Here is a 25,195-nt window from a genome sequence, read left to right on the forward strand (position 1 = left end):
GTGAAGCTCTGCACCCGAGCAGTAGGAATACTCAGCTGGCATGTGGGAGGTCTGAACTCAGGCCTCTTTCCTCTGCTTTTTGTACTGATTAATACATTTTTCATAGGTGCGATGTTTTATAGCGTGCCTTTGTACACCTTTAGAAATGGCGCTAAGGTTAAGTGGTGTGTGGCAGGGCAGACTGCAAATTCACAGTGGAACTATGGAAAGCTCACATGTTCCTACATCTTGGATTCTGTCTTATGATAGTGAACTCAAACCTGTGTTATTTTTATTTGACATGTTGTTAGACTCTTTTTCATTTCTAGCAGTGGTGTTGCGCACATTCTGAATATTTAAATTTCCACTTCAATATCTGTTTAATATGCAAGAATGAAATAACCTGTGTGTTTTGTAGCCTTGTAGTAATTAGACGCGGTGAAAAAAAGCTACTCAGCCCATTTGCCTGGGCTATGTAAAAAACATTTATTCCATATTGGAATTAAGTAGTTTATGATCAGTAATTCAGTCAAGAAGTTTCCACTTCTTCAGGATTTAATTCTGCTGTACGGATAACTCTGGCACTTTGAATACGGGCAATAGTTCTTGCTTGGGTGATACTTTAGATTGGTAGGGTTTTCCTTAATAATTGTGTATGGTGTATATTGTCTTTCCACAAGCACATTTCTAGTAAAATATAACTGTTTAAGTGAAAACCTGATGCAATGAATTCTATGTTAGAAATGCCTATTGAAGTTACATATGTGTATATATATATATTTTTTATATATATATATATATATATATATATATATTTGGGATATTTTAGTCTCATTTCTGTGACAGCTGCCAAAATTTTCTTTGCAATAATCTGGCGACCATTTCATTTCACAAACTGGTCCCTAATGCCTTTGTCTCTCAGTAAGCTCTTAGTAACAAGGACCTAAACATATGTAGTTATAAATCCACAGTTTTAATCCTTTTACAATTTTAAGTATTTTGTCTCTGTTTCATTAAACTCTTAGATATGTTCCCAAGTTTATTTCTGTAATTGCCGTTCTGGAACTATTTAACTTTAAAAGCACGTTGGATACAATTTTGCTCCAAGCTGAGATCTTTGCAGATTTCTAATATTTTTAATCTCTTTTAATGAGTGCAATATACCTACATCTTCCTCATAGAGACAAATGTATATTCAGTGTAATTCCCTGCAATCAGGAAAAGGGAAGATGAAGACAGGAAAATAAATGGAGGCTTGGGGTTGTTTTGGGTTTCCTTGATTTAAATCTCGTATTTCGCATGCCCTTGATTGTATTAGTTTATTCATTTTGCCAAACAGACTACAAAGCTGTGAATATTTATTTAGTTCTGTTCCTAATAGTTTTTCTAATAGGGAATTATTTTGGTACAATGAAAGACATTTGTAAATGAAGCAGATAAGCCCTTTGGCAGACAAGGAGTGTTTTGTTCAACACAAGAATTCTATTGTCCACTGCTTTAGTTGTCAAGTGCCTGGGGAGCCCAGGATTTATGATGATGTTACAATGGCCCTTTCAGAGAGAAGTCTAAGAAGCTGTGAGATTCCGTTCCTCTGCTTTTCAGACTTTCAAATCTTTTTATCATGCAAGAACAATGCAGGATTCAGCTGCTGCTTAGGCCATAGGACTGCCCATTTAACATCAGGCATTGTGAAATAATTACCATAGTGACAATGGGTTCGGGCTTTTTTTCCCCCTCTAACTAGCAACATTTCAAAATCGTTCAAGTTGTCACTTTGTATAAACCAACTCCGAAGCCACGGCTTATTTTATAAGAAAAAAGAAGTTCTTAGGAGATTTGATATAAGTGCCACTGTGTCAAACCTCTTCGGAGCACTGGAACTGTTTAATGGATGGTTTTTTTGAGTTTTCATGTAATTATAATTGAACTTGGAAATAGCCTTCTGTAAATACAGCAATTGTTTTTCTTTCGGCTTTTGTCTCTTCTGCAAAGGTTATACAGTCAGTAGAACCTTGCTACTGATGAAGCCACATTCAACTGCAGCAGAAAAGGAGAAAATAAAAACATGCAGTAAAAGTAGCATCTGATACCTTTGTATCAATCAGCTAAGCTATTTATTGTGTTATCATAACGATGGAAATCATTCAGCAGTCTTAAATCATGTTTTTCAGAAAAATAGGTATCTGGAGGGGATTCCTTGCTTTATGTTAAAGGTTTATTTGCTTCAAATAATGATTAGTGCTACAAACAAATATTGTTTTGTAGACTCTGAGGTCTGTTTAAACGCAGCATAGCTGGAAAACGGAGCCTTTACTTGACAGTTAAATTATTATGTACGTGGGCACTTCACTATCTGGTGGGCAGGTGTGTGTAGAGGAAGAAGCTTAACAGCGTAGCAGGTCAGGCTGAGGACCGTATTGTATGGATTACCAACTATTCGCTGCTTTTAAAAGCAAAAGCAGATCTTGAAAAAATTAGACCACAGGCATATGTAAGAGGATATTTTGAGAAATACTTACCTAGGCAACTTAAAATGTCTTGGGCGAAGAGGAATCTTGAGCTGCAAAGTCATCTGTAGAGATGTTGTCATCTGGGAAGATATTGAACAAATTATCAAAATGAGAAAGTTTTTTTTCAGTTTTAGTCTTTTCATTCATTCATATGAATTGTGCATTAGTTCAAAAGGGTCCTCTATGAAAAGAAAAGGCTTGCAAAATGAGCATAGTTTCAAATGCCATATATACTTCAATGCACAAATATGTTGCATGTATAGAGTATTTTTATAAAGCAAGTGCTTTGTGTATTAGTGACTTACTTCATAGAGCTTGTCTTAGCAAAACTCACTTTCTAGGAATGTGTATTTTATTGAATGTGTATCACAATTTTTTTAAACAGTAGGTCAACGTATCTGCAGTCACAACTGGCAATAGAAGCCACGTGGTTTTATTTCTTCTGTTGATGAATTAAATGTGAAATATGTTTGTGCAATATCGCAATATTGAATATTTAATATTCAGTCAATACCTATTCAGTTCTCCTCAACACTTTTGCCTAGAAACTTCAAAATTTGGCCTGTGCTGCTGAACTATATTTTGCAAGCAAAACTTCATTGCTTTAATGGGGGTGAAAAGTGGGTATAAAATGGAGGATGCATATGGATAAAACAGCTTGAAAAGTTAAATACTGCAGAAAAATACTGATTTGGATGTATCAACCCAAATTGCAGAGACTATTTTGCAATAACTGCTCCTAGAAATTCTCAATTAATAAATCTGAAAGTACCGGGTAATCTAGCCTGATTTCCCTGGTGAGCATGAATCCTAGTTTTAGGATTCATTTAGTACCCATTTAAGACTCTACCAAGGTATCTAATGAGCATCAGAAATACACTGTCTACATCAGTACATAAGACAAGATCACACACAGCATTTCTTTTGCTTTCAGTCACATCAACTATAATTTTACTTGTGTGTGGGATCTTGTTGTCAGAAACACAAGATGATGAGGGACCGCTCTGTGAAACTGAGCATTCTTAACTTACTCATATCAATTCAATAGAAGACTCACCTCATAAGAAATTATTCAGCTGGTTTCTTTTTGTTTCTGCAACCTTTATTCAGACTGTCTCAACTTGCTATCCCATTATGAAAGAATTTTAGCCATCAAAACAACTTCTTATAGGCAGAGGCACCTCTTGCTTATTTTCTCACTTTAAATGTCTTACCGTAGAGACCTTCTCCATACTGTAGTAGAAGTTCTACTTACTAAAATAACCTACTTCATTCTCCATCATAACGGTAAAAATACTAATTTTCTAATATGCCTTCAGAGCACTTAGAAATGTTCAAGGCACATCTTGTTGGCTAATGATATCTGCAGCTGTTCCCTTTTTCCCTGCAGTATGTCTTGTATTGGATAGTGTTCCCAGGACAGATTTTTCCATAGAACTCTGTTTTTTCAGGAGATAATGAAAAAGATGTGAAGGCATTTTGATATGGCCTCCGGCATTTTAGTTATGGGAACATTCTTGCAGTAGTAAGTCTGTTAAGGTAAAAGCTGTTTATTAATTTTCTCCTTGTATTATTTAAATGCTAGTCTTTAAACTCTCCTTAGGCTGCTGTGATAGTTTATAGGCTGGGCTTCAGTTGTTTTTTATTATGGTACCTACACGGCATTGGATTTCAAATGGACTTTTTTCATTCTTTGCAGCCGGAGCTGAAGTGCTGGATAAGTGGCAGCAGAAAGCTGACATCTGCATTGGCGTCACCGTCTCATTAAGTGGCATTTCAAATGTGTGGAATATGCTACATAAATTGGCAACAAGTTTCCAGTGGGTGAAGGTAAGTAGCACATCCAAACGTTATGATCTGAGCGAAGTCAGATATGCATAGCTGGCCTCTTGTTTCTACAAGTGTCCACAGTATTTGTACAATACAGAGAACATTTCTGCAGTGACTAATCCCTGGACTGATGTGTGTGTGCTGTCAGCCAGTTTTGCTCATTCATCTGAAGAGTTTATCTATTGGTCCTGACTGTCCCTCAGGAGAGATGACGCTGGAGGACACTGACCATCCTTCTGCGTTTGTAAAGCACAGTTTGATACCATGTGTTTTTGGGGTCACACTTGTCTCATTTCTTTTTAAAACATCCAGAGAACCTCTTGAAAACTCACAGCAATGTAGCACTGAAGAACAGAAATGTAAGAAATTTTCTAATATTTAGGCTTTCAATTTAATTTTAGCAGTCAAAAAGTTTCATATTTTTCTTATTCTACGCCTGCATGAGTGAGTAATTAATTTTGGTTTTGGTTTATTTCTCCAATATTTTGTGCAATACTGGTGAGCTTAATATAACTGTTCAGGCTTGGGTTAGAAAAAGAATTTAGTGGTGACTTAGGCTTCAGAGAAAGTGAATGTGGAAATTGTGGAAAAAGAGCAATATGGAAAAGCCTAGACCTAAAACCAGTTATATCTGTTGCTCTGATGCCTTTTTCATATCCTCTGTGACTTCCAGTTGTGCTATTACTGCAACCAGTGATTCCACAGAGGTGAGAATTGTCCACTTACAGGAGCATTCATGTTGTTTGTGTAGTTGGTCGGTTGGTTGGCTTTTTTTTAATTAACACAGAAAGAGATGAAATGTAATGGATAATAAATATGTAAATACTTTAATTTTTACAGAATCAAAGGGATGATCGCATCTGAAATGTGTAAAATAAAGAGTACAAAGCCAGGATATTAAAGCTCTTTGTCTAGCTGACTCATTCATATTTTTTACATTCAATGCACTCGAGTCCTGCTTGACAGATGCCTCAGTTCTGTGGAGATGTCCTTGAATGGTGATAATCTTATTTCTGGAAGCCAAATTGGCCATATACTTACACATCCTTGTGAGCAGCTATATAAGATATGTGTTTATGGTATCCACTGACTTAAGGTAGACTGCAGCAATTAGTATCAGGCTGAAACAGAGTCTATTTGACAGTGATATCAGCAGCATTCAGTTTAATTTATGTGCAAAAGGTGTGAACTCCTTTGCTTCTTAGAAGAGCTGTAGCTCAGCCTGTGAGATTCTATTCCTGTCATTCACTAAGCATAATGGCCAAATTCTGGAAAACAATGCTCAGTTCTTGTTCACATAGAGCTTTTCAATAGATTTAAGTTAGAGTGTTTGGTTCGACTGAAAACTTCCTGACAAGTTTCATATACGGGTATCATGAAGCCATAGCAAAAATACCTTTAGTTATGTGTTCAGTTTCTCTCTGTCTCCCCTCCGTGTGGAGTTAGATGAGTTTGCTCACTGCTGTCTCAGTTTGTCTCTTCTGGCGTTTTCTTCTATCTCACTTCAAGGTTTAGTTCAGGCCTCTTTATACTCTTCTGGACTTCAGAGCTCCACTTCCAAGTAGATTAATTTTTTACAAATTAAAGGACTGTGAGGAATAACCCTAAAGGAAAACTTGAAGGCCCATTGTTCTCAGTAGTATATGAGATAACTGGGTCCCTACTCAAGTTTTTTTCGTGTCTTATCTGAGACACTGTTGTGTCTATTTTTGTCGGCTTCTTTACATTTAGTGTTTGAGCAAATCACTTCTGCAAGAAAGCTTCCTGCAGAGTGATGGTGGGATGTTCCCTCTGGTTGGAGTGCGAAGTGCCTCCCTGCAAAAGAGGAGGAATAAGCACCGCTTTTGTTGATTATCATGTAAACCTGGGCATCCATATGCTTCTTAAAGTCTCTTCTTTTGAAGGATCTTCCTTTCTTAAATTGTTTCCAGCTGTGCCTGTTCAGGAATGCAAATTTCCTGTTATAGTATCTAGATAATCAAACAGTTGAGAAGGTAAATATTCATGTTTAACTATTGTTAATGGAACAAAGAACAAGAGAGAGGACAGAGAGGCACTACAGAGCTCACTGGGAGCTGGAAGTCTTGGCTGCTGGGTCACACCGGAAGGTGCCGGTAGCTTCATTAAGTGGGAAATCCGGACTAGGGATTTCCTTCCTATACTGCTTGGATTTTCTATAATGAAGTTCTGGAGGGAGTGAGAGTAAGCACAACAGATAAATTTATTCTCAATTATATTACTCTGAAAAGCATTATATATGAGTAATATATATAAATCAGTGTTGTCTAATGTATACCTTGCCTCTTTCATTTATAACAACCTTTTTATTATTTGTTTTTAATTCTCACATAGTCTATACTATAATGGGAAAAACAAGGTATGCATGACATACGAAGTAGATCTTGGAAGGAAACTGCTGTATAGCTTTGTTTCTGCACAAATGCCATGCGGAAAGATTAATCTTCAGTTACTTAGAATCACCGTCTTAAGACATTTAATGAGGCCTCTGTATTGGAACAGAAAGTGTTACGTACCCAATTGCCTGCTTTAACCTGTATTACACATCTCACCTCTCTTCTATACAGGTAGACGTTTACATCGGTTTTAAGACCTGAATTTTTTGCATTCTCAACTTCAACCCACAGAACTACAGCACACAACAAACACCTAGTATATCTGCAGGATTAGCTTATTGCATGTATTTTTGGATGAATATTAGTAGTCTGAAATAAGCTCATATATGAGGGGAAAACCTTTGATTTTAGTAGGATGACGCTCCAACGTACAACAAATCCTGAGATTCTTCTTAAAGTAAAGCCTGAGAGTGAAATGTTAAGAAGAGGAATCTGCTGGTGTCAGTCTCATTTCACATACTCTGTGTAACTAGATGGAGTCTGAATTTGTCACCTCTGCTTTGCTGGGGCTCTGCAAGACTCACTTGAGCTAAAACACCTTTGGAAATATTGTTAGAGTCATTATAAAATACATTGTGGTCAAATGGATACAACGAAGAATGATTATTTTGTTATAAATTCAAAGGACTTCTAAAAGACATCAAGATGGGCAATACATTCACACTGATCTGTTATAGTCACAATACCTCATAATACGGACATTTTAGATTTTCCTATATGCTTTCTAAGAGTAAACTATTTGTATGAAGGCACTGTTGCCTTGAAAGAATCTTGGCTTTGTTGAAGTGTGTAGTTTGTTGTTGGAAACAACTTTTACCTGAACTGAAATTCAGGGCTCAGTGACAAAAAGTTTGTTTCAGCTCAGATGTTGAAACAACTGGGTCATCAAACACTCATCTCTGCATTTTCCCAGGTTTTGGGAAATCCCGGCCCTGTTTGGGCTGCAGTGTGATCTGCCCGCTGGGCCGGAGCAGCAAACTCCTGCTGCACCGCACCAAACACAGGGATGGGACGTAAGAGGAGATAAAGGTGTGAAGACGTTGATAAATTGACTAAAAAAAAGTTTAAAAATTACCAAATAGCCAATCACTGTGAGTCAAAACAACTTCAAATATTTTGGGTTTAGTTGTGAAAAATGTGTTCTGATAAAATTAATTTCTGACAAAATTTCCATAGTTATTTTAAAGGTGAGAAACGTGAACCAAAAGCTAAAGCAAAGTCTGTCACAAAGAATTTTGATGGAGATTTGTTGAGAAAAACGATGTCAGCTTTAACCATAAGTGCTCTCTACAGTTGCTGTCTTTGGGTTTTAATAACAGAAACAAGGATAATAGCATTTATTAAAACATACACCATCCTGCTTCCAAGAACAAACACACAGATCAAGGGCTGGAAAAAGTAAGTGTAAGAGAAAACTAAATTATGTGTCTTGTACATACGTATTATATAGAAAAAGATTGCTATCTACTGAGGCATTCAGAGTTTCATATGCAACAAAAACTGTCTTGAATTCCACTCAGAAGCTACTATGCTGTCTCAAACATGGGCATATTCTGTGTGCTATAAAATAGAACAAAATGTAGTGCATTTAATTAATTTGAGGTATTTAACCAAACCAATTACTGCATTGTTAGTCACAGTTGAAGAAAAACTTAAAAGTGGCTTCAGTATCGTTCAGGAATACTTACTAATGTAACCATGCAAACATATGCAATTTATGTGGCTTTACTAATCTGTATAAACACTAATAAAAACACAGAAGTTGTGATTGGTAAAATCTAATGTAACGCAAAGGATTTTCCCACTTATTCCTGACAACCTGCATTTGCAACCATTCAGTTACTTTCTTTCAAAATGGCTTTTCAATTACATTCTAGTGCTGTAGGGGAAAGCCTTTTGACAAAGGCATGACATAAACCATTTATACTGCAGCTCCATCATAGTTCCCATAGCTAAACTCGACTGGACAGTTCATTAAAAAGAAAAATTAATAGTACAAGGTTGCAGGGAAACAATAACAGATTATGACTGGCCTGTGGCAGCCCACTGAATTCATGGAGTGGAATAAAAATGATTCCCCTGTCTAATAAATGAAGGTTTGTTCCAAGGTTTTAGGCAAAGTCTATACTTCTACTCCTTTACAGGAAAAAGCTCTACAGTTTCTTGTCTATAAAAGCAATTCCTGCAGAAGATTAATATGAACTCTTTTGGGATGGAAGGCACATATTTCATTATACTTTGAATGCATAATAACAAACACACATAAAAGAGAACAGAATAGGGCACACTATACAACTACATGGAACTAACCTTCTTGGAGATGGACAGAGGCACGGAGGGGCAAAGCAAGGGTGGAATCAGGACTCGGTCCCACCTTTTCTCTAGACCAGTCTAAAATTGCTGTACTTCAGTGTGGCAAAGACAAAGGATTTGTGATTCAATGGCATTTCTTTTAGGTCCATTGCAACTACCTGTAACATCATACACAATATATCTCTTGCTTAAGGTTATTCTAAAAGGTAGAGCCAAGTCCTAGTGGCCTCTTTCTAGATATTAGTGTGTATTTTCCTAATTTCCTTAGAGTTTCATGGTTCACATTGTCTATATAATTCTGGTATGTGTGACAAGAACACAGACTTATACTTCAATGTTGAAATCTGAGTTTTATTATAGCAATGCTATAAATTCCTGTCTCAGAAGGTATTTCAAACAATATGGGCTCTGGGATGCATTAACCATTTCTTTTGGCCAGTAGCCACAACCTTTTAATGAATTCAATGGGATAACAGGAGAGGCCAGAAAAGGGGAACTCTGAGCCAACATCATCTTTGGAATGAAATGCAGGACTGACCCTCCAGGCTATTCTCTGATTCTATTTATGAACATGATTTTATTTTAGAAACAATGGCCTAAAATGCTGAAAAGTCATGGTTCTGGGATCTGATCCCCTTGTACTTTCACAGGTTTATACCCACTTTTACAGGAGAACTTGGGGACTTGGCCTCCCATTCTCCCTTCTCTCCCCTCAAAATAGAAAAACAGATTATGTAACCTCAAAAGCCTGGTCACCCGGAGAGGCCTCCTGGCTATGTTGGCTTAGTTTCATGCTATAAGCTATATTTTGTGAACTGAGGCTCCACTGAAGCAAAAATAACCAACCAAGGAAAGGACCCTCCCTCAACCTCCTGTTTTCTTACTTTCCCTGTGAGCAACATAGATAAGTTGCAGAATGTTAGAGCGAAAAATATTTCTCTTAATTTTTAAAGGGAATGTGTTTGGACAAACTTTTAGTGCTCACTAATGAGCAGCATATTTCAAGACTGGTTACTAACTGCAAACTTCACTGCTATCTTCTTCATTTCACGTGTCCAAAGGTAGCGCTTCTGTCTGCTCTGCCCCCCTGCCCTGCTAATGCACAGGAGAGAACAGCCCATCCAGGGAACAGCCTGTCACTGAATCACAATGACTCACTTCAAGGAAAGCTCCACAAAGACTGTGTTGTGCTGTTTCGCAGTAAAACTAGTGACCCAGTGGCTACTGCTACTTTGCTGGTAGCAGGATAAACAGAATGATACAATGGTTGTGTATTCAGGAAAGGTCGCATCAAATGGAATGACCCTTTTTCCTTCTTGTAGATCTCTAATGATTTGATGTGCCTAAAAAGTGCTTTCATTTAACAAATCTAAAGATCAATTAAATGTTTAAGTGGGAAAACTTCCCAGCAAAGAATAGAATGGTAGTGTTTTACTAACTGTTAAAACCAACTCCCCTAAGCAGAGATTGTGCTCTGTTGGCCTGGTCATTAACCACGTTACTTCTGCTGTTGCCTCCTTGCGGCACAGACTCTGTTTCCTTTAACGTGAGCTCACACATGGTTGACAACACCGTCTTTTGTTTGACTGAGCTACTTTGCCTGTGAGAAGTTACAGTCTGTTGCATCCAGGTTTCAGACTAGGATGCTTGAGGTCTCCACCAGTCTATTATGCTATAGCTTGTGGAGCTCATTTAGGCCAAAGGGACAAAACCTATGTATAAACCCAAGAATATACTGTTAACTTAATGTCTTAACAGTCTAACCAAAGAATTATCAGTTCACCCACGCTGAGCTCTTACACAAGTTATGTACACTTAAAATGATACACACAAACTTTCTAGTATCAACCCTTTCTCCGGCATCACGCTCAGTATGAGCTGCCTCTCAGGCAGATGTCTCCAGGAGAGGAAGGGGATGGAGGACCCCTGTTACCCAGAGCAATACAATGATGGTTCCTTCTTCCTCCTCAGTCCAGAATCCACCTGGAGTCATTTTTATGTTTGCTAATATCCTCTACATCTCCACACCTTGCACTTCCTTCATTTTCCTGTAGTTCCACATTACATGCCATTTTACTGTGAATGGTGTGTTTTACGTGTATTGAATGTTGTCCTTCATTCTCTGTTATGTCTCTAAAATTGAGTTTGTGGAGCTTCCAAGGTTGCATTCGTTCAGTGGCCAGTAGCTGACCCCTAGTGAGCAGTTTACAGCCCTGGGCCCTCCACTATCGTCTTGTACCTGGACTTTCAAATCTCCTCGTATCATCCCATGTCTGTCTCTATGCTGCATTTTATTTGAGGGTCATAGATAGTTCATTCTATATGGAATAGTGAATTTGCATTCTTATCTGTTCATTACAACTATATACATAATCCAACTGTATTACAACACATCCAAAGCTAAGCAAAAAAGTCAAATTAAATGAAGCAGCAGTCACCTGGTCCTTAGATAACCTGTTACAGCCAAATACCAAACCCCAGCCCCAGGCGGGCCAAAACAAGCCTCAGTGAAGCCTAACAAGTCCTAATGGGTCCTGAGGGCTGTGCTGTCAGCTTCACACAGAGCCCGTGGCATGGTGCAAGCAATGGTGACACCTTTTCACTGGCTTGCAAAGCTCTGAAATTCTAACAAGTTCATGTAACACGTGGAAAACTATTTTTTACACTATTTAATGAAAACCCATTATTAAACAGGTATTTAGTAAACATTCATATTAGCAATCTTATTCTTACAAAATCATTCATGTCGTATTATAGTTGGGTTTAGTTATAGCTGTGTTTACAAATAGCGTAGAATAATAAAAGTGCCTGCATAAGACCTTCATAATGAGTTGTTCTTCCTTATAATATATTTATCATTCTTTGGGTCCGATTCTAAGCTCACTTAACCCAGAAGGGGCTTTTTTAACTCTTGCACAAAGAGGTAAAAAAAAAAAAGAAAGTAAAAAATTTTAAAGCTATGTTTACCCTGACAGCCATTACATTGGAACAAGAAATCTGTCTGTTCAGAAAGATGTTCTCAGTTCTTGGATGAAGCCCAAGATCCAGTTTTTCCAGCTGGTGCCTGTCTGAAATTTTATTCTTTCTGACCACTGGATTTCCAGAAATCTCTTTTTGATTGTAGGTGAAGTACAAATGGTACCCAATAATTTCTTTTGCTTTTGCTTACTCTTGTGAGTTTTTGAGTTGAAAACACTGTCTTTTGGTCTTTTAAGTAGGAGGAAAAGATAGGGTTGGCATTGTCAAAGAGCACTATATCACTACCCTTGTACGTGATATTGTAAAGACACCATAAAGAAATTCAAATACTAATCCATATGGGTTGGTCTTATGCAACCATATACTATTTACTGAAGAGATTTAAAGGAAAAAGGAAGATGGGAGTGTTCAGCATTATACACAAACAAAAACATACCCACTGAAATTCTGCATAGACTTTAAATGAACAACTCGAGATTCTTTATAATGTGAACAAAACCAGCAAGCATCCTGTGCTGGTCTGACTGAAAATGAGTTAATTTTCTTCATGCAGTTAGAAACATTTCCTTTTTGTAGCTAGCACCAACATGAGATAACACCCTAGGACAGAGTTAATGATTTTAAGTTAATTTTTTTCCATCTCTTCTCCCAAGTAGCAAGTGATGGGACAAGAGGAAATGGCCTCAAGTTGCACCAGGGGAGGTTTAGATTGGATGTTAGGAAAAATTTCTTCCCAGAAAGGGTTGTCAGACATTGGAACAGGCTGCCGTCCCTGGAGGTGTTTGAAAGGTGTTTACACAATGCTCTTAGGGATATAGTTTAGTGCTAGAGTTAGGTTACGGTTGGACTCGATGATCCTGAGGGTCTCTTTCAAGCGAAATGATTCTATGATTCTGTATTTACTAGTGGTATATTAGTATTTTGTTATTTTATTAAACTGTGTTTATCTCAATCCAAGTTCCTCCCTTCCCTTTTGATTGTCTCCCCTATTTGGGCGGTGGGAGTGGGAGAGCGCCTATCATAGCTACATGGCTAGCGCGGGTTAAACCATGACACATCCGTATTGCATTTGAATTCTGTGAAGTCTGAGATACCAGATTAGGCCAGAGAACAAGGTACAGGGTTATGTCAGCCTGTTCTGATGGTTAAATCAGTGGATGCTACAGGTTGCTTAGCATGATGCATTTGTGCTCACATGGAGAATGCCATTTGATACAATACACTTGCTCTTTAGTCTTGGGCTTTCAGTCACCTTCATCTTGTCCACCAGCTCCTTGCTTCTAACATGGTAATTTGGGCTTCTAGTTCACAGTAGCTCTCTTGGGCTTAACATGTATGGTCTTTAAAAGCTTTCTATTGACACAACTTCCATTTTCTTTCTCTATGCACTCCCAGGACTGTCAGCAGTCATTTTAGTTTACTTCTTATTTCAACTGTCAAGTTGACTTTTCCTTCACAAAAACTAAAAAGGTCCGAAGTTTCTAAGTACTTCATCCTTTTTCAAATAAAAGTAACAAGTACCAGTGTATTTAAAAAGATTATGTTTGGTAACAGACTCTCTCATCTCTCTTTACCCTAATAGATCCTTTTCCAGGAAAAACATAATTACTCCAAGAGCAATTTATTTAATTACCATTATGGGAGACTTCAAAGGAAATTGCTTGGATTGAAATAGTGATATCACCCCAGCAACTTTCGGAACAGAATATTTTAGTAGAAAATATGCTGAATGTAAGGGTATATTTAATGTGAAAAAAAAAAAGCCTAATCTTATCGACTGAAGCTTTCAATCTTTTTAACGTATATATGTGTGTATATATATATATATATATATATACACACGCATGTTGATTCTTGTTATTATTGTTATTGGCCTCTATTTTTCTTCTATGAATATAAATTCTTTCTCCTGTAATTGCGTCATATTAAAGTAATTCCAAAAATTATACTGTTCTCAATTCAGCAGTTCTACCAAGTGTCAAGTTATTTTCCTCTTTCTTTTTCAGAAGTTCATTTTTAAGTAGCAGTTCCGTGGTCTTCATTAGGGACAAAACTTCCCATTATTAAATGGGAAGTGAAAGCTTTACCTGACTGAACACACATTCATTCGTGCTTAAATACTTTTATGTTGTCTCAGTGGTTAAACAAGACCTTGGTTATCGGAGAGGCAGAAATCTAAGACTGGTCATCTAAGGTGCAGATAAATGCCACAAGTCCTCATTATTGCACTCTTAAGGTCAAGACTTGCCCTTGGTATCAGAAAGATGGTGATTAAAAGATATTTCTATCTCCAAAACATATAATGCACTTCCAAAATACACATAATTATAGCTGATTCATAGCCTCAGCTATGAATAACACTGATCTAATTAAACAAATGCCCATTTTTGCCAGTTTCCCATTATGAGCTTTCTGTGGGACATCGTTTTCTAAAACTAGGGCTTTTATGCAAGCCATAGGGTCAAGATACTAAAATTTTGCCTCTTCTGCTTGTTTTCAGGGCATCAAACATTGTTGCACTGAAGCAAGGCACTGTCTTAAAACTATTGCTGTTAATAGTTTCTATCAGAAGGATAGAAACGAAGTGTTTTGTCACAATCGTCTGTAATTACAAGCCAGAAATAGTGCCAGTCCATAATCTCTGGCATGTATTAGTGTTTCATATGACCAGTTAGAAACATCTAATGAACAGGTTTAACTCAAAATGAATTATGTTCATGCAAAATATACTGAATCATTTGCCCTTTTTTGCAAATGTATCATTTGCATGAAAAACAAATTTTAATTACAAGCTGACAAGCCTGTCCTTTTGTGTGTGTGTGTCTGTGCTATTTATATGCTTAGAATCCAATTTATTACCTTAGCACCTCTTGTTGCATTTTAGGTTTTGTATTGTAATACTGGAAAATAGTCCTTATAGCTTTGGAACACTGAAAATGCAGATAGTTCCTCTGATTTGTGCTCAGAGCAGGTCAGGCTGCACTGGAAGCCAAAGGGAATTTCTTATCTGATGAAGGTGGTATTTTCTTTGTGTTTGTGTGGTTATTTTTTAAGTTGAATGGAAATTTTCTGTGGTGGCTACTTACAACAACATCTCAGAAAATACTCAATCGAATATTGTTTGAATTATGATCTTGTGATTTAATGGATTGTAAATAATAAATTTGCAGTTTTGGCCCTTTCAGCTGTAGCTTCCCATTAGGTACTTAAACAGTTATGGTCTCCTTTATTAGAGCTATTGGCTCTGTATTAGGAATGTGTTTGCATATTCTGATGTTATTATCTCATGCTATTGAGCCAAAATAGGTCTCTTCACAGGCAATCTCTGCCTATGAAAAAATTAATTATTGATTCAATTGTTCATTCAAAAAATCTCCAAGTGGCTTTTATACTCTTTATGGAAGAAATTTGCACTAAACTGGAACAGTTAAGCAAACTATCACAAAGGACCTTACATGTGCGTGGCTGAAGGATCTGAACTCTTCCCTCTGCAGCTCCAAGAAAACTGAGAAAAGGAGACGATTCTGATTAGAAATTTAGTTCTCACCTTTCTTTCTCTAGCAAATGTATTTGAAAGACACTCTTAGTAATTCACTAACTTGTCAAGTTTTATAAAGGTAAGTGTCACAGAGAATCTAATTATGTGAACCTCTCTAAATGAGAGGCACAGCGGTCGCTAGACTCAAACAAACTGCTGTCAGGCTGGTTTGCATGTGCTTCTGAAGTGGCAATCTTCTGGCAGAAACTTGCCTACTTGAGGGAGACCAAATTGAAGGGGACCAGGGGATCAAGCAGTCTAGCAGAATTAGATTCCAAGTGGAAAAACATTTTGTAGAGGAACACATCGGTCGTATAAAGACCACACAAGATGCTATAATAGTTTGGCATTTGAGCAGCACTGCTGAAGCTGCCTCTAGAAATGAAGCTGTAAGTACGATACCACAGATTCAGTTAAGATTTCTGATTGCATGGAGGTTGTCAGCCCTTCAGCAAGAGATTATAGGTCAGAACAGAAATGGATTGCTTGTTGGAATTCCTTCTGGTTTGGTTTGGTTTGGTTTGGTAGCTGAATAGGCCTGCCTGTAGTCATTAGTTTTTCATAGGTTCTCAGTTATCACTCCTTCATCTTGACTTTCTGTCTCATTTTTGGCATAAACCAAACACACCATCAGTCAGAGCAAAAGTGTCATTTAGCCATTCATAAATCCTTAGAGAAAAAAACAATTCAGGGTCGACTTAGCATGTAAGTACAGTGTTAGTAGTTGGAAGTAAGTTGACTTTAGTTGTCATTTATTTCCTCCTCGGGGTGTCATTTATAGGCATTTACACAATAGCAAGCTGTATTGAAACTAGCAGGCACACAGGCTGCAGCTATATTGGCCTTCGAGTATACAGGAAATTATGAGAATTCCAGTTAGTCTGAGATGCACAGGAACACAATTACTTTTTAAAATAAACTCTACCAAGAGCTTAGTCATTACTTCAAATGACTCTATCAATCACCATGTTCTTTAATAAGACTACCTTTCTTATGCTAGTTGTTTTCCTGTAGAGTTTATGCTTAAAAACAGACAGCCTCTGTCACATTTATCTTAAGTGGATCTCCCCAGGGCAGCAAGTAAATGTAAAACTCTGTTTACAGCCATTTTTCATTTCCCAAACCTTTTAATATCACTCTCTCAGGCTTATTTCTGTGTCATTCACTTCATAATGTACCATCTTCCCACTTTCTACTGCTTTGTATGAGGTACACCAAATAGCGATTCCGCTCTTCTTGAATGAGTACAAATTAAATCAAAGCCCAGTGCAAATACTTTCCTTCCATGATGATTTCAGAGGTGGATACTGAAGGATACATCACGTCATATTAGTCAGGAGGTTATTTTTCTTCCTCTTTCCTGCAAAATGACTTCTGTTTTCAAAGAGCCATCATTTTCTGGCCCCGTTCATGGTTTTCTAATACGGAGTTTCAAAGCTGCTACAGGGAAATATGGCTACATTTCAAAAACTATTCTTTGGAGCAGCTGGGGATTATTGGCTTTAAACATCTCAGTAATCCAATACAGTACTATGAAACATAATTTAAAAATGCAAAGGATTAAGATTTCCTTTCATAAGATTCTACAGAACTCAGAATAGGATTCTACAAAACTTACTTAGCATTTTTAAGGTAACTTCTACTGCTGAAGATGAAAATCACCAATTCTGTAAAGATTTTATTTACGTATTTAGTACATACGAATCTTCCCATGACCTAGATTCCCTCTGTAGTAGGATACCCTATAATCTTGGCTGTTTACACACCATATATGAAGTTATATATAGACACGGCTCTGCAGAACTGCAACTTATTGTAATCCTTTACAATGGCATCATAATCCTATGCAGAACAGCAGAGTGCGAATTTGGGGAGTGTGAGGTTTTCAGTATTTAGTGGAATAACTACAAGATTTTTTTTCCAAATATCGTTAAATATGAGAAATTTCCTTTTCAAGACCAAATACCTTTGTCTCATATGACTAATTATGTTTTGTGAATGACACAAGAGATTTATATCAGTTTGCATTCAGATGAGGGTTATTTGCTTTTCGCTCCAGTAAGACCTGAAATATGCTTCAACAAGAAGACAGATTCAGTGTTTCAGAAGGGCTCAAAGGGAGTTAGTTGCTGGCGGTCTGGTTTAGAATTACACATCGGGAAAAATGAGATTTACCAGATACTTATACAGAATGAAAATCTTTTCCTGTATCAGATATCAGAGCTCTTGTCATTTAAACAAACGTTTTACATTAGACTACTGCGTATTGGCCTTTAATGCTCATTTCTTAGTAGATACATGACTGGTCTCATGGAGTTACTCATATTCATAAAGTCAATTTGCTCGGTATGGAGTCCTTTAGTTTTTAATTTTTCAGTTTTGAATGTGATAAGTAAAGGCCATGGACCTGGCACTAAAGGAACTCTTCTGGTGTATGAATAGAGCTCTATGTCCCACTGCTTCCCTGGGAGAAGGGGGTCATTTGAGGAAGCAAAACCCCATCTCCTAATGGGATGATTTCCTGACTGGAAAGACAGGCGTAATGCTCTTAGCTGCTGGGGTGCAGCTGAGAGTTAAAATAATGTGCTGCTGTCTTATTCTGCAGTTCAGCTTGTTTCATGTAAAGTAGACCTTGCAAATGATGACACACCAGTGTTGCACCTTCTCAATTCTGCATGTCACGTAAACAGTTGTATCAAGGAAAAATCAGGTATGCTCTAGTTCCAGTGCAAAAATGCAGTAATCCTGATTCTAGTCTTGTCCAGATTCAGGGTACCTAGAATCTCACAGCAGGTTTGGCATTTTTCAGTACTAAAAGATTTAAGAACTGGCGTGGCTGTGTGTGTCATGCAAACTAGATATGCTCTATAGCAAATGTCAAAATGTTCCACAACATTATTTCTTGTAATTAAAATGAGATGCCTTCCTTTCAACAAGTGTGTTGTACAGTGAATACAAGATAAATACTACTAAAAAACTGGTCTGATAATGCAGAACAATTTAAAATGGAAAAGTAATTGGGAGAATTAAGTTAAATGTGGTAGGTACTGATTCTCAGTATTTTAACTTGTTTCATAAACAAAAAGGACCACGCAATTTGTTTACCTTTTTGTATCATTTTCTTGAAAGGAGTCAAGAAAGAGAACAAAGTTTTGTTAAACATGAAAAAAAAAGTAAAACCAAATATTAGGTTATCAAGATGTGCAAAACTTACTGGTTAGGGCTGAATATCTTTTTGCAGCAAGAACTAGGATCCTTCAAAACTGTTTTCATATTAATTTATATCAAGGTATTGAAAATACTTGGGCATCGAGTATTTGAATACAGCAATCTACAAGAGGATAAAATACATGCCAGACTGAACTGCATTCACACCGCTCTGCATACATTCATCAATGCACATCAGAAACGAAACAGCTGTGCACAGAACAAATCCACATCCCTCACTTCGTGTATTTTATTAAAAACTTTCAAAGTAGTTAAACCAGTATGGGCTCAGGTGGGACTCAACTGATTATCTGGAGATCTTTCTCCTACCTTCTTTCCACGCGAACTGCTGATTTTTCATTACCCTGATTACAGTGTTCTAGGAGGAAAGTCTCTGAGCTAACCATTTAACTAGTAGAACTAGTATGATCCAATATTTATTCTGTCATTAAAAAAACTATTCATTTCCTTGTCTGATGATAAAATTATTGTAAAATAAATCATTCATCTTTTCAGCTAATTCTAATTACAGCTAAAATCCCATTTGGACTGGGAGTTTGCTATATTTACTTGGATACTTTTGCAAAACATTTCAGAACATAATCATCCATTATTATATTGCTACACTTTGCTCTTGACTGCCTTCTGCCAAATGTATCATCCAGAAGTTTCGTCTGAGACAAATCAGAAAAATTGTTTAGTCTATTATAATTTGGCATATGGTCATTTAATAGCACACAGGAAGTCAGCATGAATGTTTTGGATTATTTTTACTATAAATATAACGAAAGAAATTTAAAATTGGCTAGACTTCACTTCCGCGACTGGCCTTGTCATTAAAATAATCTTTGCTGGCTCTTTATTTTTGTCTGTTAGTCATCTGTGAGCAGACATTCAACTTTGTGTGTGAAGTTTTGTAGAGCAGGCTGACTCTGTAGCTCAGGCTGTTGAGCGGGGATGACCCCGTAACGCCGTCCCTGCGCTGGGCTGCGTCTGAGGACCTGCCCGTGGCGGTCCCTCGTGTGGGGGTGCCCCCGGACAGCCGAGCCGCGTCCTCGGGAGCAGTCCGGACCCCGGCTCTGCTCCGCACCGTGGTCTGGGGACATGGTCAGGTCACTCTTCAGGTTCATGATAGATGTGATCTTAGTTGAATAGCGTATTTCCATTAGGAATATCGATGGATTTTACTATCTAACAGTAGAAGAACAGACTTTTCTTACGTTAAAATTGAAACTTTGCATTTCCAGAACTAAGTAGCAACTACCAGCACAAAACATAGACACAATATCTATGTAGCTAGAAGCACCCTGAAGGCATGTTCTCACAATTACTTAGGGAGATCATCTATCTCCATGCAAACGTTTTCTGTATGTACCTCACTGTGTATGTTGTTTTTCAGAGTGTGGACCAGATATTTTTTTTACCATTTCTCAGTCTCGTATACCTCAGCTGATCGACTGACATGAGCAGCATTTGGGAATGTCATTGCATCCATGTGCTTCTCTGATGTGATTTGATCGTGTGTGGTGGCTGGTCAACTCGTTTCCCCTTCATCAGTAGTGGAGCTATTACTCAGTACCAAAATCACCAGCATTTGTGTGCACTGCATTTAAGGAAATGGGAAGCAAATTTTTTTTACAGATTCCTTAGGAAAACTTCAGATTTCAAAATTCTATGTTGTGCAATTCGAAACAACAATGGGAAAAAACAGGGTGTTGCAGTTTGGTAAACTGCCCACTGAGATGTGCTTCGCTGTAGTTGAGGAATATAAACTATGTGCAGAAATAACAATCATGTTGAAGATGATTGTGATTTTTTTTTTTTTTTTAAAGGCTGGAAATATTCACAGCAAATGATTCTGAGTCCACTACCTGTGTTGTGTTGTGCAGAGTCTGAATAAAGTGCTGCACACAGAGGATTTGCAGCACTCAGCAGAGCAGCAGCCCAGGCAGCGCGGTGATTGCCGTCCTCAGATCTGTATTCCGTGCTTACAGGATTAGGAGCTATTTTTCCACAAGATAAAATAAATTGCTTTAGAAATTGTTTAGCCGCTTCTCCGTATTTTCTGCTTGAAGAAGTAGGAAACGGTAGGCTTTCAGCAGCTAACACTAAAACATAAAGTAAATTGGTTTTGTGTTTTAAAAAAAGATTTCTTTCTTGTCCATAATACTGCTTTGTTTTTTTAATGGCATTTATTTTAGTTTGAAGTTAAGAGCATCTCGTGCACCTTGCCTTTTAGGAAGAAAGTAGTTGCTAAAAAGCCCAACTGTACCTGTTTTGTCTATGAAGTATTTTCATAGACTTCAGTGGAACTCTGTTGATTTATTCTATTAGCTTTTCTTGTGCTGCTAGGAGTCAGAGGGCTCACTGCTGTGGCAACCACGGTGGAACTGAACAGAGTAAGAACTTCAGGAAGGGAGAAGGTGAGAGGGGCACGAGGCGGCGAGGGAGACCTTGTTGCCTGCAGCTCCAGCTTTAATTGCAGCCTATGTAGCAGTAGGTCACTTACTAAAGAGCCAAATTGGTACTACTAGCATGGAGTCCTTTCACATCATAACTCAAAACAGAAGCAATTACCATAAACAGCCTTAGAGAATATTTTTTTAGCCCAAGTAGTGGATGAGAGATAATAGTTTTCTTTATCTTGAAGACATGTAGCGTTATTGCTTCCTCTCTATCCACGTACACGCAGAGGATAAAACAAAAGGTAGCAAATATTTTTTTCTCTAAATCCTAACTAGTAAATGAAGCCTGGATGTGTGATTAATATTTTGTTTCCAGCACTTCACGCTTGAATGGCTGATAATAAGCAGCATATGTACCAGCTTGGCTCTTCCATTATAGTTAAGCATCTTTATAAAGTGTTTACGGATTTACATAACAATATTGAGAAGTTTGGGAATACTGGTCATATTTGTTTACTTGTTTTCATTGTTGACTTCATTATGTGATGTTAATGAAGAATAACGATCGGTGATTTTAATTTCAAATGCATCCAAAATCTATTTGTGTAAGCAGTTTGCTTACATTTTTTTTTTCAGAGCAGGTTTAAAAATGCACAGCTGCCTGGGCGTATCTTCCTATTTCATTTCTGTTTGGAGCACGTACACCCCACTTAACAGCCCAAAAGCCCAAGCACATCTAACTGCTGCGAACAAGCAACACACCATAGATCCCTATAGCAGGTGTACTTGTCCGTCGTCATTAGCTATACTGGCCATGGCACTGAGGACTATTTGGCTCAAAGGAAACTCCACAGCAAACTACATCTGAGATGGCAGTACCATTGATTAACTGAATGCAATTATGAAGCAGACTGAACTGACCTTAATATATAGAATTTGGTAACATCAATGCGTTTCTGCAGACAAGGTGGCCAAAAGAGGAAACCTCGGAGCCTGCTTGCTGTGGGGTTAGATTTATACCTGCCACGAGGCTGTAAACCCAGAGGTGTTTACTAAACAGGACAGAATAACTCATTTTACATCTGTGGGATGAGTAAAGAATTTGATGGTTTGTATTTAAAAAGTTCAATAAAGTTAAATGATAGGGGAGCTTGGCAAATAAATACTGCATACTAGGTGCTTCAATTTTATTTTTTCTATGCAAAACTGTACTTTCTTTTTAGAATTAACTATTATCATAGAAAGCCACTATAATAACTAGTTTTGAAAGGCTTTTCATATTTAAGCCACTTCTAAAATAGGTTTAATCTCAGTTTTCAGGTCCGTTAAGTCCTACCTTATTATTACCCCTCAACAAAACGGAGGTACAAAATAAGCTCTAAAACCACAGACCTAATGTTCCACATTTCACACACACATATTGTGTCAGAATAAAAGCATTTTTCTGACCAAAATAATATAAATTGTTTTCTTTTTAATGTTTTTCATGCTGATATGAGTCACTGGTAATGTGACATCATATAACAATAGTAAAAATGTACATGGATACACCAAATGTTGTACTTAATAAATACGCTCGGGAAAGCCAGATCATGTTTGTAACTGTATGTGTGATTTTCATTTAATTCATCATGCTGGAGCCATTGTGATGTTCTAATTGAGGCGATTTCAGTTTTCTTTAAAATAAAAACTTATAATTTTTTGAAGAAACAGAACAAATACTTCATTCCTTACTTATTAATTACTTATTTAGACCCCCCTGTCTGTCAATGTTGGGTGTGTATTTTTATATAACTGTGCAAAGGGATGGGGCTGAGAGGCCACGACTGCTCAGGACTGTAGAAAGACATCCCAAGATGAGTACTTTTGGTGCCCGTGAGATGTTTATCCGTTGCTGCAGTTATAGAATGGGATGTAGGCTCAAGCTTTTCCCTATATTTACATTTTTTTTCTGCTACAAATACTTTAAAAAAAAGATTTCCTTATTTCTCATAGAAAATCATTCTGCTTTAAAGAAGATGGGAGCATATATTTATACATATGCCTGTATGAATATAACAAGTGTTTAATTAGTATCTTGCAGAAGAGTAAAGTGAATTACACTGAAAGCTGAAACAAACGTCATAGGCACCTTATAAAAATGGGCTATTCTGCTAAGATTGAAGGAGAATATATTAGAAACCCCAGGGATAAGTCGAAGTGCCCTTTATGATGGATTGCTACCTGCTGGAGGTAGAGACCTCAGTTCAGGTTTCACTGCATTACACAATTTCTGCTTCAAATATTAATTTTGACCTAGTGTTTTAAAGAATTATTAGAAAGTAAGAAATCAATACAATTCTGGTAATTGAAATCACAGGGAAAATAGGAATAAAGAGCCAAATCAGTTACTGTAGTATCAAAGAGTATCTGGATATGTTTTTATTGATTTATGGCATTTATTGTCACCAGCACAAAGACAGCAGAATGGGCAATCAATGCTGCTTCTCTGCTTTGATGACCTGATCCTCAGAAGGAGACAGAAAGGCTCCTTCAAGGGTCTAAATCCAAACTGCAGGTGCTTGGAGTTCTGTCAGACGCTGCTCAGGCCTAGGAGAACATTGGTAGTTGTTTTCAGCATAAGAATCTGTTGGTCGTGAAAAGGCATTTTTCCGGGCATGTGTAGAAACGTTCAGTTCTTGATAAGCAAGTGTCTTGGTATCTATCGTATATCTAAACCTATGGCTTAATGGCTTATATCTAAGGCTTATAACTAAGCTCCAAAGAGGGCTTAGGTATAAATTAGGTATTTCTACAGTTACCTTGCATCTTGAACTAAATCCATTCGGAAGGATCATGAGAGAATATGATTCTCTATTTTTCAAATTCCAAAGGAGTGCCCTAAATCAGCAAGTCAGGAGATTTTACAAGGTAGCAGTAATACGTAGCAAAACTCTAAATATGCTCATTAGTCAGTATTTCATAATTATTAATACAATTTAATCTTATTATCTTGAAATTTCCCAAGGTAGTCTTATTTTGCCTAATAAAACAAATTATTGCACCTCAGAGACATCAAAAGAACTGACAACCTTCTCCATTTTCCTTTCTTTCAGGAATTAAGCTGGGAAGCTGCAGAGCATTAAAGTGATGTGTTTAATGTGTGGTGGCATCCTATGTGCAGAACATTTTATCTGAAACTTTTCAGTATCCCCAAACTTGTTGACTTCCAAGGTGGAAGGGGTAGATTCTTGGATACTCCTGTGCCTACAAAATAACCAAAAATGAAGGAGGACAATTGTTTACACGCCGCTCTCATCTGCCTGGGCATGCTGTATTACAGCCATGCCGTCACTACGGAAAAACTGAACCACACAAGGCCATCACTTCATGGGCACCATGAAAAAGGAAAAGAAGGACAAGTTCTGCACCGTTCAAAAAGAGGCTGGGTGTGGAACCAGTTCTTTGTTATAGAAGAGTACACGGGACCAGATCCTGTACTAGTAGGAAGGGTAAGAAATAATTTCTTTTTCATTCACTGATTAATAATTACTAATTTGTATTATTATTTTGTGAGTTATTATTTTCTTGCCATTGCCTTTCTGTTGTATTAGCTGTTTCTTCAGCAGCTACTTGTTCACCTAGAATTAATCGTTTGTTTGTAGCTCAATTAAGATTCTAAGCAAAATACTTCCTAAGTGACTACAATTTGATCTCAGCAGTCTTTGAACGAAGGTGTACGAGCTATTATTTAATACAACAGCAAGAACCAGAGCAACCACCTGAGCAACAAAATGCCTCAAGCATATCTGGTTATCATTCCTGGGTCTTTAAAAATAGTAATAGCAAATGTAATGTCTCACCCAGGAACTTAGTAAAAGTGTACTGCTCAATAGGTATCATCTCTTCATCTTTTCATTTTCAGGTTATCAGTGAAATTAAATATATGAGGGGTGTGTATATAGAGAGACATATATCTGTGTGCAAAAGTGTATTTACACACATCCTGGAGTGCTTTTTTTTTTATTCTGGTGTTGTCTA

At 37.4% G+C, this 25,195-nt stretch overlaps 1 protein-coding gene across 1 annotated transcript in view; it reads left to right on the forward strand.

The window, feature by feature from the left end:
* The window catches only part of CDH11 (cadherin 11), an 80,796-nt gene that overhangs the window by 35,716 nt on the left and 19,885 nt on the right, over positions 1-25,195 (forward strand). Inside the window, exons 2-3 of the mRNA XM_082062486.1 lie at positions 4,189-4,319; positions 24,271-24,666. Of these exons, the coding sequence (XP_081918612.1) occupies positions 24,439-24,666 (228 nt within the window). The 5' untranslated portion in view covers positions 4,189-4,319; positions 24,271-24,438. The remainder of the gene's footprint in view (positions 1-4,188; positions 4,320-24,270; positions 24,667-25,195) is intronic.

This window comes from Streptopelia decaocto (genome assembly GCF_964273445.1).
Source record: "Streptopelia decaocto genome assembly, chromosome: 11".
NCBI lineage: Eukaryota > Metazoa > Chordata > Aves > Columbiformes > Columbidae > Streptopelia > Streptopelia decaocto.